The following is a 12,882-nucleotide window of genomic DNA, read 5'->3' as shown; positions in this document are numbered from 1 at the left end:
ACGTGGCAAGACGTACCATTGCTTTGTTTGTACGGAGGAACAAAACCCGATCAAGGATGAGCTCAAGGAGACATTCAGATTGCAGTCATTTGACCTCTATTAAGTTATTGTATAATGACTTTTACTAACCTGAACTGCTAAATATCTGAATATTTGGATTGATAACCGTTATCAATTGATTCATACTCGTATGTGCCTAGTAAAGTAGATTCAGAGTTGAGGACCGAGAACAACGCTCGTCATATCGGCCAAAGTTTCTATCAGCAGTCGGAATCTATAGAAGGGCCATGCTAGACTAACCTGCCCGACTGTCATACCTCGACCGCCACCGCAGAAGCCCAATTCGCTCACTCCCTCTCCGATGTCCCTTCTCGAAGCCTTCAACGTGAGCCCGGCATGAGCCAGAGCAACAATGACAACAACAACAGCAGCAGCAGCAGCAGCAGCAGCAGCAATAACGCCCAAGATGTGAACACCGACTCATTACGATATGTTCGATACGACCCTGCGCGTGAAAACGAGTACGTGCCCGCCATGCGGCAGTTGATCTCCAAGGACCTCTCCGAGCCATACAGCATCTACGTCTACCGATATTTTCTATACCAATGGGGAGATCTCTGCTTCATGGCGATGGACAAGGACGACGGCGACGACGACGACGACGGTGAACAAAAAGACAAGCTCGTCGGCGTCGTGGTATCCAAGCTAGAGCGTCACCGCGGCGGGCCCCTAAGAGGGTACATCGCGATGCTGGCCGTGCGCGAGGAGTACCGCGGGCGGGGGATCGCGACGAAGTTGGTGCGGATGGCGATTGATGCGATGATTGAGCGTGATGCAGATGAGGTAAAAAAAGAACAAACCCTCCTCCCCCCAGCCCAAAGGAAATGAAAAAAAGTCACTCGGCTGACAAGTTTGGAAAAATTTAGATCGCCCTCGAAACCGAAGTCACCAACACCGCCGCCATGAAGCTCTACGAGCGTCTGGGCTTCCTCCGCAGTAAGAGGCTGCATCGGTACTATCTAAACGGCAACTCCGCGTATCGGTTTGTTCTGTATCTCAAGGAAGGCGTGGCATCGATGGCGCCGGGGGACTACGATCATCCTATTCCCGTGACGATGGGTTCCACGGAAGGAGAGCAACAGCCCGTAACTGCAGCTGCTGGTGTTGAACAGGGGTATCCGGAAGGGCAGCAGCAGCAGTCACTATCAGTGGATGTGGATGGCCATGAGGATGAGGTGGAACAAATGTATCAGTGATGATGAGTTATGATACCCGCAATGAAGAATGATGAAGAGCAAAAAAAAAAAAAAGTCGACTCGGTAGGACATGCAAGATCACGAACTTCATGGTTTACAGCCATTGAGAAGAAACGACTAAATACCCAAAGATGGTCACAATAGTGGATGGAAAAACGATCATGAACTCGGCATTAATATATATTGATCATCGTATAATGTAAAAATATCACAAGAAGCGTTGCCTCACAGCAACGTACACACGCCTCGGTCGAGGGCAGGGCATTTGATCATGTCTCCGTCAAATTTGTTCTCCGACAATCAAAAACCACACTGCAAGCGATCCACCACTCCAAAATACCAGTCACCGGAGCCTCCGGGAAAGTAGCCGGAGGAGCGAACACCCCTCTATGAATCCGGACATCCCAGGCTAAAGCAACTCCAGGCAAGCGAGCAGAGTCTGTCGTCTATAACATGCAGAGCGAGTGATTTCCCCATTGCTCCTATCTGAGTGTCATGAATTCTCTCCATTGTGTCGATGCAAGCGATTGGCATGATTCGTAAAAATATAGTAACAAGCGACAAAAGGGTCATTCTGACCCGACCGGCGTAAAAATAATGGTAGGGAACGACACGGAAGAATTGAACATGGTCATCAAGCGATGACGGAACATTTGTACACGGCGAACATCTCCAGCTGCGCCCGACGAATTCTGCCAGCGAATCGGAGGCGAGCCGGAGCCCAAGACGTCGGAATTAGGTATTATCGACGGAGATCGCGAGATGACTCCGACATCAACGAAGTCATGAAACAACGACGTCGAAGAAGCCCCCGCAAAGCGATGTATGTACAGCCGACGTGTCGTGAAAGATGCAACGTCAATGCAACACGGACGATCGAATCTCGAAGTCCAAAGATTATTACAAAATCATATGCATGACAAAAAGGGGTGGATGCGAAAGGGAAAAAAAAAAAAAAAAAACAAAAGAAGAATCGGAGGCTGCAACATGCAGGATTACCGACCGCAATGCAAAGCAACTCGACGGAGGGCGGCGTCGAGTTTGGAGACGAACGTCCGCGGTAGGCGTTGTTCAAAGGTCAATCGATGGCAGATCAGAGAGGAGAATGCATCATCGACCCGCCTCGATGTCAGATCCATGATTGTCCCCTTCCCAAAGACGGTGGTCCTCGGTCGGGCTCAATGGGCTCAATGAGCCAGAGGAAACGGACGACGAGGACCCCACGGTCCACTCGTCACTGTCGGGGGCACCGTCGCTATCAGCATGAGAGAGGTCATAGCCGTACCCGTCTGGCGCATTGCCGATCTCGACATAGTCGTAGTCCCATCGGAACTGCTTGTCCGGCTGGATCCGCGGCAGGAATCGAGCCTTAGCAAAGTAGAATGCGACGGCAGCCAGAATGCCGCCGCCGACGAGATCGACGGCATAGTGATGGGAGAGGTACATGGTCGCCCACCACATCCAGAGGGTGTACGTCACAAACAGCGGCTTCAACGACGGAAAGACGTGGCTCATGAACAGAGCGGCCAATGTGGAATCAGCCGCATGGAGAGAGGGGAACGCGCCAAAAACTACGGGAGACGCGTGGAAGCCCGAAGTGTACAGGTCAATGCCAAACAGCTCGTCGATGCGCGCCAGGCCCGCGGGATCGCCCGGGATCGAATAGTCCGCAGGAGCCAGACCATACGTATTCTCATACCATGGTGGGGAGCACGGCAGGACCAGCTGAATGGCCACCGCCGTCAAGCTGATGTACCCGAACGTCTTGGCAAAGACGGGCACCGTGCCTGGCGGGCCAAAAATGAACATGATCAGCGAGCAGACGAACGGGGCCCCGTAATGGCAAATCCCGTACGGCAGCCAGGCGAGGACATCGAGCACGATGCTCTTGTGGGCCGACAGGATGTTGCTGATGTTGGCCCCGTAGAGGATGTTTTCCAGGGCGGGCAACAAGCGAACCCAGATCCCTGGGCGCCAATCGGGGGGAATGAATCTACGACGGTCAGTCGATCTGCAACGGAAGCATGGAAGAGATGGGGATAAAAAAAAAAGATCCAGATCACAACATACTGGCAAGCATAGAAGAATATCAGCCAGGCTGCGATGGGCAGGAACGGCAGAAAAAACTGCCGGGTGATCGGGAAGAGGAGAGACGTCAAGAGCAGCGACGCAAACGCGGTCTTAGTCAACGGGCTCGCCTCGATGATCGACAGCGAGAAGATGCCAATGATCATTAAGAGGAGATACTGGAAATCATAGACGCTCCATCTATACGACTGCAAGGACCGCAGCGTGTCCTTGGGGGAGAAGGACGTCTGCAGAGACGCGATCGACGAGGTTGGGGAGACCCGACTCCGTAACCGCGACCTCAGCTTCCGTCGTATCCGGTACGGCATGAGGAGCTTGAAGGAGCGCCAGGGCACAGGGGGGATCTGCACCTTGGCGAACTGGGTTTGTTGGCGGTCCTTCCATGACGGCATCGACAATGATCCCATGGTGAAGCGGTCGTTCGTGGCCGGTCGCAATGACCGAACCGTCGAAACACGAAGGCAAGGATGCTGGGAAGAGGAGTCGGGATCGCAACGTGGTACTTAAGCTTGGGGGGGCGGCGAGAATGACGGCGGCCTGGCGCTGACGTTCCCGCGAACGTGTCGATACACAGCCCTCGTGCAGTCGAGTCTTTACTGGATCCTCGCTCAGCCCCCTCCCGTCCGACCTCGGTCAGAGCGAAGTTCTGTCGGCTTGTACAATCCAAGCGACGATCAGGGGCGCACGCGATACGATTGGTGGCTGGCGACGACGATCGCACGGCGAAGGACTGAGCTGAGGGAGGTGAAGAGAGAGGTAGTGTGGAGGGTCGACACGGCGAACACAGGGAAGAAGAGACGGAATGGGGAGGCGAGAAGGGGAAAGAAAGCTTTTTGTTTTTTCTTAATAAAAAAGAAAAAAAAAAAATCGAGAGGCCAGGTGAGGCCACTCGGAGGCGCGGATTTGAGGTTGGGAATCGCAGAGTTGGGAGACGCTGGCGATGGGGCTGTGGGCAGATTACGGATTACGCTGAAAATTGAAAGAAACGGGCTGGGGCGTGTGTTGTTGGTAACAGGGTATGAAAGGGCGTCCTGGAGCTGCCATCTAGGAGTTGTGATTGGTGGACAGTGCTTTTCATACCGTAATAGGCGTAACGGGCGTTATGGTATTTCCGAGGCAGCCGGGAGTCTTGGCGCCTCCTGCGATGCCTCAGGCGAAATATGACGAACTGGATTTACCAGGAAGTTAACCTAGTTAAGTTACCAATGTACTCCGTACTCCGTACCTCGTCGGAGACAACCTGCATGGCAAAGTAGAGCTACTCTTCTTCTATCGCATCGAGATATTTAGGCCTTTCCAATCAATTCAGCAAGTGCTCTGCGAGTCATGGCACTTTCCCAGCTTGCACCTTTGGGCGCCTATTGAGCAAATCCCCTCTCGGCCAGCCAATCAAGGCACAGCTAATATCTTTGGTGCGGAAGCTAGCCTGATGAGCCAATAAGGAGTCGAGTCGGTGAGGTTGATAGAGTATGTACTAAGCCGCTAAGAGCAGAAAGAGCATACCTACAGCGCTGAAATTACCAGTACAGAAGCCGGAACGCGTGCAAAACGGGATGTCTGTGATTTGGATGCCTTTGGGCACAGCAAAATTTGCGATTTGGACCCTCGGTTCACGCTTCAGCTTCACAGTCAAAGAGTACAGCAAGGGATAAGCATGACTCCTTACGAGCTGATTGCCAAGCTGGGAAAGAAGTACTATGTATGTATTTGTATGACGTACTGATGCATCTCAAGCTGTCGTGTGATGTGATCAGTCGGAGATCGACGTGGCTGTCAAGACGCCAAGATGCAGCTCAGGAAGAACAACTCCAAATTCAAGTTAGTCCTAGGCAGCAGGAAAAGAATTGGTATGCATGTTCGGTGTTACTGTTAGGAGAGGCCGAAGGATGTGAATTGGCGATCCGACGGATGCATCGGATCAAATTCTTCTCGACAGAGTACGGAGTATTGAGTGACCAAAAAAAAAAAAAAAAAGAGAAACAGAAACATGCAACAGCTGGGATTCGCTGGTGGTCACCCACCCAACTACTAACCAGCCGGCGTGCGGCTTAAGTACGGCTGAGCGGACGGGAAGCCCTGTTTTCCGCACCCTATGGTCGCATGTACTAAATACTTGCAAAAACTTGAAATAAATATTCAAGGTTGCTCTTCTGTACGGGGGTTCAGTGATGCAGTAATCATAGAGGTAGATACATAGTACGGAAGTAGACTCGTCTCAATATCCCAGCCAATCTCCGTACACACTTAACTGACCTGATGAACTTGGCCTGATCATGTGTTCGTTTGTTGCATCCAGACAAACAGCTTGCGCCGGACATGCTCGCGATTAAGTATATCCCGCGGTCTTCCGGTGATCCGGCAGTCGGCATTGAAGATTGAACACGCAAGGTGGGGGATAGGCTGCAATGTGCCTGGAGGTACAGTCGTATCGGCCATAACTCTCCAAAACTCCAGGTACAATGCAATTATCTAGATCGTCAAATTAAGATTAACTACATGACCGTCTATCAGAATCATCATCGATGACTTCGGCGCCCACCACCCGGCCCGAAACCATTCGGAACCTTCAACGTAGCGCCATTGGTCATCCCCGCAATGCCCAACATCGCCGCGGGGTCACCGTTGTTCCGCATGTGCTTCTTCGGCTTCTCCGTCAATCGCGTCCAAATCTCCATCATTCCCGCCCGCCGAGCAGGGAGCATGCTGTACTGCATGCTGTAGAGGATGCGGCGGTGAATGGGCGGCACAAAACGACCCGTCACCAGGCAGAGGATGACGCTGGGGTTGAGGTAATGCTTGCGCAGACGGTGCGCCAATTGAAAGTATTGATCAAACATGGCGCGGAGGGAGAGAGGAATAGACTGAGCAACCGTCAGAATCTAGCAATGAAACGGGTTGTTGGCGATACGTACACCGAGATAAATGTACGACACCACTCTGGTCTCGGAACTGTCAGCCTTAGGGCTGGGTTTGATCCGCTCTTCGCGCAGCTCAAAGTAGATGCCACCTACATTATGTCAATACCCGTGGCGAAAGCTACAACAAGTCGTACATACCCGGTAATCGCCTCGAATCTTTCAGGCGCAGCATCAACGCAAACAACGGAAAATGATTCAGAAAAGCAAGGCAGGTATCAAGAGAAGCCTTGAGCGAGATGATCAACATGCGCGCAAACGCAAATGCCAGGTAAAACACGGCGACCGTCGGCAGCAAGAAGAACAAGACCGTGAACAAAATCGTGCCAAGTAGGAGTTGATCCAGGTCATAATCACATGAGTCGATTCGGTTGCGCAGGACATTGCGTTTCTTGCCTCGGAAGAGGTGGAACAGAGAGATGATAATACTGAGCTGCCAGTTGAATATCCGGGCCGACGCGATATAGAACGAGTATATATGAACGGTAACTATGGAGACAAGGTCGGAGAACAAGGCAATGGGCATGCTGGCCCCGGCAAAGCCCGAGCATCCGACGACATAGATCATATGGGGAAGGTATGGCTGCAGGCTGGCGATACAGGCTGGTGCATGTAACGATTAGCCAAAGTAGACAATGCACACAGTATCATCACCTCACCAGCCCAATGCTCAATGACCCATAAAAACAGATCACCGAGAAAATCAGCGAGCTCATTGTTCAGTTTCAACCCGGCGGGCCATCCCATCAGCCAGGAAATCGTGCGTCGCAGGCCTTCGATCGTCCATTCGCTGATGATGTGGTTGATCTGGACAGCCACCCAATGCGCGTTGTCGATGATGTACGATCCCAGCGCGATACCGATGATGACATCGTTGGCGACCAGCCAAAGCGAATTGTAGAATCGGATGTAGTCCGGATGGCTCGTCGTGATGCTCTCCCAGTTGTCCTTTCTTCGCCGCAGCTTGGTGTACTGAATCGGCCAATAGCAGAACTGCTGGAGACGGATGTCGACCTGCTGCGCCGTCGCCGAGATGTCCTTCAACGCTGCGGCATCGGGACGAGCGCGCCATTCGACGAAGCGCAGCACAATCTCGGCCACGGCACGATGGCAGACGAGGCCGACAATGAAGCATCTCGTAATCACGGGCCATACCCATTCCCAAAAGACATACGCAATGCCGAGGGCGAAGAAGCCCCATGCTGTCGTTGCCGATTCCACCACGCGTTCGCTGACGCTCAGGGCTCTTTTCGGCCGCGTTCCGATCAATTTGCTGTTCTTCTCGATAAGGCTGCTGAGCTCAAGAGAACAGTTGATTTGGTTCAGAATCACTGGAAGAGCCAACTCCTTGCTCGTTGGCACATGCCGCAGGACGGTGTGATATTTCAGTTTCTCGATCAGTTTCCGAGACCTCTCCTTCTCCTTCTCCTCCTCTGCGTCAATGCCGAAGGCGTCATCTCGGTCCGAACTGACATGTTTATCCTCTAGGGCCAGTGAGATTGGCTCCAGGGACATGTACTGCATGCGCTTGGGTTGCGGCCGATCAAACATGATGAGCTGGACAGAGATGTTGGTTTCGGGAGGACAGTATATCTGGGGAGTCTTGTAAGATGGACTCGTCATTACAATGAGGTGCGAGGCATTGAAAGAAGTTGGAGGCTCCGAGGGGTTGGTCGATCCCAAAACATTTAGGGTGCCCTGCCCACACAGTGCCACGATATCGGCAATGGGGTGAGGACTATCTCGAAATAAAATACCAGTGCGAAGGGCATGCTCGACCTGCCTGGGCTGAGACAAAGTTTAAAACTCTTGTTCACACATTCATGACGGACTCCTGCCACTCACCTCAACATGCTCCAGCACGGTCAACACAAACAAATCCAAATCCGAATTGCGCCATCCGACAATCACACCTGGCGACGTCGAACGCGGCAAGTCATTCGGCCAGAACACTCGCAGCAACCCATCGCCATTGAGCATGTTGACATTCCCCTCTCCTCCACTCCGCCGGGCCGCTAGAACGAGCCCCGGCGACGCAGTTCCTCACGCGCAGACAGACCCTGGTTAACGACTCGAGGATGGGCAGCAATTTCCTTGCTGGCGAGGATGTTCAACGGAATGATGAGGAGGAAGAAGAACACGGACAAGAGGACAAATCCCTTGGCGGTGCGCGCGACGACGCCGTGGTTCCACGCAAAGATAGCCAATTCGTATAGCCTGGTGACAAGATCCCACCGCGCGGTGGTGTACCCGGCTATGAAGATTCCAAGGGTGAGGACCGAAAAGGGGTGCATTCAGAATCGTCGTCGGAGTGTCTTGCGAGATATCAGGCGTTGTTATTGAGATTCACCGGGCAGAAACACAGTTACGCCAACCGCAGACGCATGATAGGATCTGAGGCGCCGCGACACAGCGCACATTACCTTGTCAGGGGCAGCTCGGAGCCGGGATTGGAAAAGCAGGCGAACCGGCGACTGCTCTTCATATCATGGAGCTTGGAGGTGGAGTGTTCTAGATGTGAAGCATTGCTCGCAAGAGTCTTGGGCTCTTGGCAATTTGGAGATCTGGAAAAAATAGAAACGTCACGGGCCATGGCGTTATGCCTTTTTAGGTAGGTATGCAAGTAAACGGAATAACCGTCTAAAGCCAGCATTCAGGACATGGCGGCCCTCGGGACACCCCTGAGAGACCCCACCTAGCAGCCAAGGTAGCCTCGTCATGATTCGATGTGAATTACGAGTAAAGTGTGTTAACTACCGAGTTAGGTTAGAGAGGAATTGACTAACCCGCCCAATGGGTGGTGTGTATGAGGTATGTCTCGAGGGCCGCCATGGCCCGAAGTGCTGCTTGAGACGGTTAACCATTGTCCGGCTATTATGTACTCCATAAGGGTCGCGAACGATCTCTAAGACAAGCCTCATTGAAGTGGACAGAATTTATTCGTGAAGACATTCGACATGTAATGCCAGGAAACTACCATAATGTGAGTTGGATGAAACCAATGATGCCAAATGTCTGATGAACGGGCCTTGGACGAAGGCGCCACCCGCTGATGACTCGATGAGATCGATACCGTTCGAGGTATGGCCGGACTGGAAAATTCGGGACGAACCGCGAGTATCCTGGAGCTGGGAATTATGACAGCAATATCCGATTGAGAATATCACTATAAACGGCTTGCGGGAGAAGCTCCGCTCCGGTATGTTGATGGGAGAATTCTCATTGTCTCGGAGGGGAGAGCGCTTTGAGCAGGATTCGGGATCTACGGTCTCTTCAAGTGCTCTGCATCACTTTCTTTGCTGCTTTGTTTCGCTTCCTCCAGCATGGTATCGATGCCTCGCTCCTTGAGCGCTTTCTACAAGCCTCGTCAGTACTCAGGGCGCAAAAGCGTGTCCAAGCTTGTCCATACCGTCAGGCATTTGTTGTATTCGGTGAACAAGGCGCCGCATTCGTCATCGGTGATTCCTCGAAGGTATTCTGCGCAAATCAGTCCTGTTCGGAGATCGAAGCATCGGTGGACGTACTCTCGCTGTACCACTTCAAAAAGCATGTGTCGTATTTCCTACTTCAAGTTAGCTATGCACAAGCGATTGAAGAACTTCAATACTCTTTGATATTGTTGCATTCCGGTGCCAGTGACGCGGACATGGTGAAGGATCGTGATAATAGCAGTCAATTCTCGAGAGAGCAGCTATCAGAAGCTTCGAGGATCTCACCGCCGGAATTACTTTTATCCGCCGAAATTTTGCCGGTGAATTTGTGAACCTGCAGTTTGTCGTCGTGTCGTGGCTCCTCTGCGAAAGCATGTTGCTCAGTTCTTTGCGATGTGCCTCTAACTTTGGCCTTATCGGCTCAAGGTTGCCATCGCTCAACCTTATCTCCTTGGAATTCCCCGAGTGGGGAACAATCTCTCACGATGGACAGCATTGCGACAAACTTCTGCTCGTTCTACGAGAGCCTGGCTACGAAGGTTGCTCAAACAGTTCGAATCGAAGGCCACATATCGTCGGAAGATGTAAATTTTCATCGCAGCTCAAGTGTCGAATTCTCCGAGTCCCTGGATGAACAGAGCGACCGTCTGCTGGCTCTCTCGTCATCGCTGATTAAAGTTGCCGCCGCAGCCGAACCCGGCGACAAGAGGAGAAAAAAAGGGGTGCCGGATCTGAAGAATGCAGAAGATGTGGAATACAATTGGAGCCGGATTGTGGACGTGATTGATAACTTGCTGGAGAAGGCCGACACATGTTTAGATGAGTTCACTGGGATCATCAAGAAGCTGGATCCAGCGCAACAGGCGCAAGCGCGAGAGGCCGCCAGTCGTAGGGAACCCAGAAATTTCCCAACGATCTATGACTATGGGCCGTCCAAGATTCCGAAGCCGCAACTACAATTCGAACGCGTGCCGGATGCGCGTGATGTGTCTCCTTTTCGCCCACTCCTCAAGACCAAGCCGCATGCGATTGTTCCGCTGGAACAGTCTCTCCAAATGGTGGAGTCAGATTCGCAGCCAGCGTTGTATGTCTTTCGTTTCCAGTTACTTGCGCATGCTGAATTTGGCACACTGACTTTTGTCTCTGTGGTAGCTATCGTAATCCATACGAGGCCGAAATTCGCGCCGCTGGTTATCCGCCGTCGGTCTACGCCGCCACGCCTCCGATACCTCCCCAACCATTCGAATCCACCAAGGCCGTCTGGGTCGATACATTGGAAGGCGTTTCAGAGATGCTGGCGGAACTCCGAAACGCCAAAGAGATCGCCGTTGATCTGGAGCATCACGACGTGCATTCCTACCATGGACTGGTGTCGCTGATGCAGATCAGCACGCGCGACAAAGATTGGGTGATTGATACTCTGCAGCCGTGGCGGGAGGAACTGCAGCAGTTGAATGAGGTCTTTGCTGACCCGTCCATCCTCAAGGTGTTCCATGGCTCGTCGATGGACATCATTTGGCTGCAAAGGGATTTGGGTTTGTACATTGTCGGTCTGTTCGATACGTACCATGCGGCGGCCGCATTGGAGTATCCGAAACGAAGCCTGAAGTATCTCTTGGCCAAGTTCGCCAACTTCGAGGCGGACAAGCAGTATCAGATGGCCGACTGGCGGCTGCGGCCGTTGACGGAAGAGATGTTCAACTACGCCCGCGCGGACACGCATTTCCTGCTGCACGTTTACGATCATCTCCGGAATCAGCTCTTGGCGAAGTCCCAAAGCTTGATTGATTACGTGCTGGAGCACTCGAAAACGGAAGCTCTGCAGCGGTACGAGCGACCCGTCTACGATGCGGAGACGGGGCAAGGCTCTGGGGGCTGGTATGAACTGTTGGCCCGGAGCCCTGTCGCCCTCAGTCGGGAGCAATTCGCCGTGTTCCGCGCTGTTCATCAATGGCGGGACGAAGTGGCACGGGCCGAGGACGAGGGCGTCCAGTGCGTGTTTCCCAAACACTTTCTGTTCAAGCTGGCCATGACCGTGCCGCTCGACAAGCACACACTGTTCAAGACGCTCTCGCCGATGACGCCGATTGCCCGAAGCCGCGCCGACAGTCTTTTGGCGGTGATCAAAGCGGCCAAGATCGCCGGCGCCAACGGGCCGGAGCTCCACGAGGTGATCAAGTCTCCCAAGCGGTTTGAGACGGTTGGCGCGGCGCCCACTGTGCCCACCACGCCGGACGTGGAAGAGGCCGCCATGGAAGAGCCAGAGGTTGTTGCCCCGTCTGCGCTCCGGGCGAACTCTTCCCAGTTCTGGGGCGGGGCCTTGGAGCAAGATTCTGCTCCGTTCGTGCCGCCCAGCGTCGCCCTCACCGCGACGCAGGAGGCGCTCCGCCTGTCACTGCCCATCCCTCCGATGCCGACGACCATTGTCGAAGTTCGCGAGAAGCTGGCACCGGCTCCCGCGCCGGCTGAAACGCCGATCGAGTCTACCCCTCCATCGCCTCCGGCCAATCCGGTATTTACAGTCAAGGAGGTGGCCGCTCGTCGGAAGCGGAAAGCTCCTGCCGAGGCCGCACCGCCGGCGTCATCGCCGTCGTCCACATCCTCGTCATCCTCCTCGGAAGAGGACGAGGATGAAGAGGAGGCGGACTCGTCGGCGGCATCCTCGGTGAAGGAGCAGTCTCCCAAGAAGACGCGCACGGAGGCGAACCGCCCATCTCAGGCGACTCAAAATAACCAGGATACAGCGCCGTTTGACTACAGTGCGGCTCCGTCGGTGCTGCACGCGCCGAAGCCGGCGGCGGAATCCGCAGCGGCATCCTCCACGCGGAAGGCCTTCAACCCCTACGGCAAATCGCTGGAGGCGCCGAGTGGGGTGCGCAAGCCCCGGGCGGAGACGGCCGGGCGGTCGTACACCTTTCAGCGGTAGACTCGAGGAGGGAATGGCCATGGGGATTTTCATGTTTTTTTACTGTATGCAACTGTATGATAGAATTGTGGGATCAATGGGACATGCGATACCCATGCACGAAATAGGAGTATTGGTACGGAGTACATACTCGTATGATTGTCAATTCCTGTCAAAAGAACCCAGTTACAGTACGAAGTACATACTGTCAGTACTCCGTATACTTTGAAAGAAAAAAATTATTGCTCGTGTTTTTCTTCCCCGGCCGTGCACTTCGGGAAGGAGGC

The 12,882-nt window shown here is 53.4% G+C and overlaps 5 protein-coding genes across 5 annotated transcripts; 2 read left to right on the top strand and 3 right to left on the bottom strand.

Moving 5' to 3' along the window:
• Positions 1-396: 396 nt before the first annotated feature.
• VTN31DRAFT_6685 (uncharacterized protein) lies at positions 397-1,256 on the top strand (the record flags this gene model as incomplete). The annotated part of the gene is made up of 2 exons (XM_069407322.1): positions 397-843; positions 927-1,256. The coding sequence occupies 2 exons, from the start codon at positions 397-399 to the stop codon at positions 1,254-1,256; spliced, it is 777 nt and encodes a 258-aa protein (XP_069258860.1).
• A 1,110-nt stretch (positions 1,257-2,366) lies between these two features.
• On the bottom strand, positions 2,367-3,751 carry VTN31DRAFT_6684 (uncharacterized protein; the record flags this gene model as incomplete). The annotated part of the gene is made up of 2 exons (XM_069407321.1): positions 2,367-3,249; positions 3,327-3,751. The coding sequence occupies 2 exons, from the start codon at positions 3,749-3,751 to the stop codon at positions 2,367-2,369; spliced, it is 1,308 nt and encodes a 435-aa protein (XP_069258859.1).
• Positions 3,752-5,860: 2,109 nt separating this feature from the next.
• On the bottom strand, positions 5,861-8,239 carry VTN31DRAFT_6683 (uncharacterized protein; the record flags this gene model as incomplete). Its single annotated transcript, XM_069407320.1, has 5 exons — positions 5,861-6,205; positions 6,257-6,351; positions 6,401-6,862; positions 6,919-8,047; positions 8,105-8,239. 5 exons carry the CDS (start codon positions 8,237-8,239, stop codon positions 5,861-5,863), a joined length of 2,166 nt encoding a protein of 721 aa, XP_069258858.1.
• Positions 8,240-9,521: 1,282 nt separating this feature from the next.
• On the bottom strand, positions 9,522-9,907 carry VTN31DRAFT_6682 (uncharacterized protein; the record flags this gene model as incomplete). The annotated part of the gene is made up of 4 exons (XM_069407319.1): positions 9,522-9,614; positions 9,669-9,736; positions 9,784-9,821; positions 9,867-9,907. The coding sequence occupies 4 exons, from the start codon at positions 9,905-9,907 to the stop codon at positions 9,522-9,524; spliced, it is 240 nt and encodes a 79-aa protein (XP_069258857.1).
• A 268-nt stretch (positions 9,908-10,175) lies between these two features.
• VTN31DRAFT_6681 (uncharacterized protein) lies at positions 10,176-12,616 on the top strand (the record flags this gene model as incomplete). The annotated part of the gene is made up of 2 exons (XM_069407318.1): positions 10,176-10,774; positions 10,843-12,616. 2 exons carry the CDS (start codon positions 10,176-10,178, stop codon positions 12,614-12,616), a joined length of 2,373 nt encoding a protein of 790 aa, XP_069258856.1.
• Between the last annotated feature and the right edge of the window lie 266 nt (positions 12,617-12,882).

Source organism: Thermomyces dupontii, assembly GCF_041956625.1.
Source record: "Thermomyces dupontii strain NRRL 2155 unplaced genomic scaffold VTN31scaffold_7, whole genome shotgun sequence".
Taxonomy (NCBI): Eukaryota; Fungi; Ascomycota; class Eurotiomycetes; order Eurotiales; family Trichocomaceae; genus Thermomyces; species Thermomyces dupontii.
The sequence above is the reverse complement of the archived record's forward strand: the minus strand, read 5'-3'. Positions and strand labels throughout refer to the sequence as shown.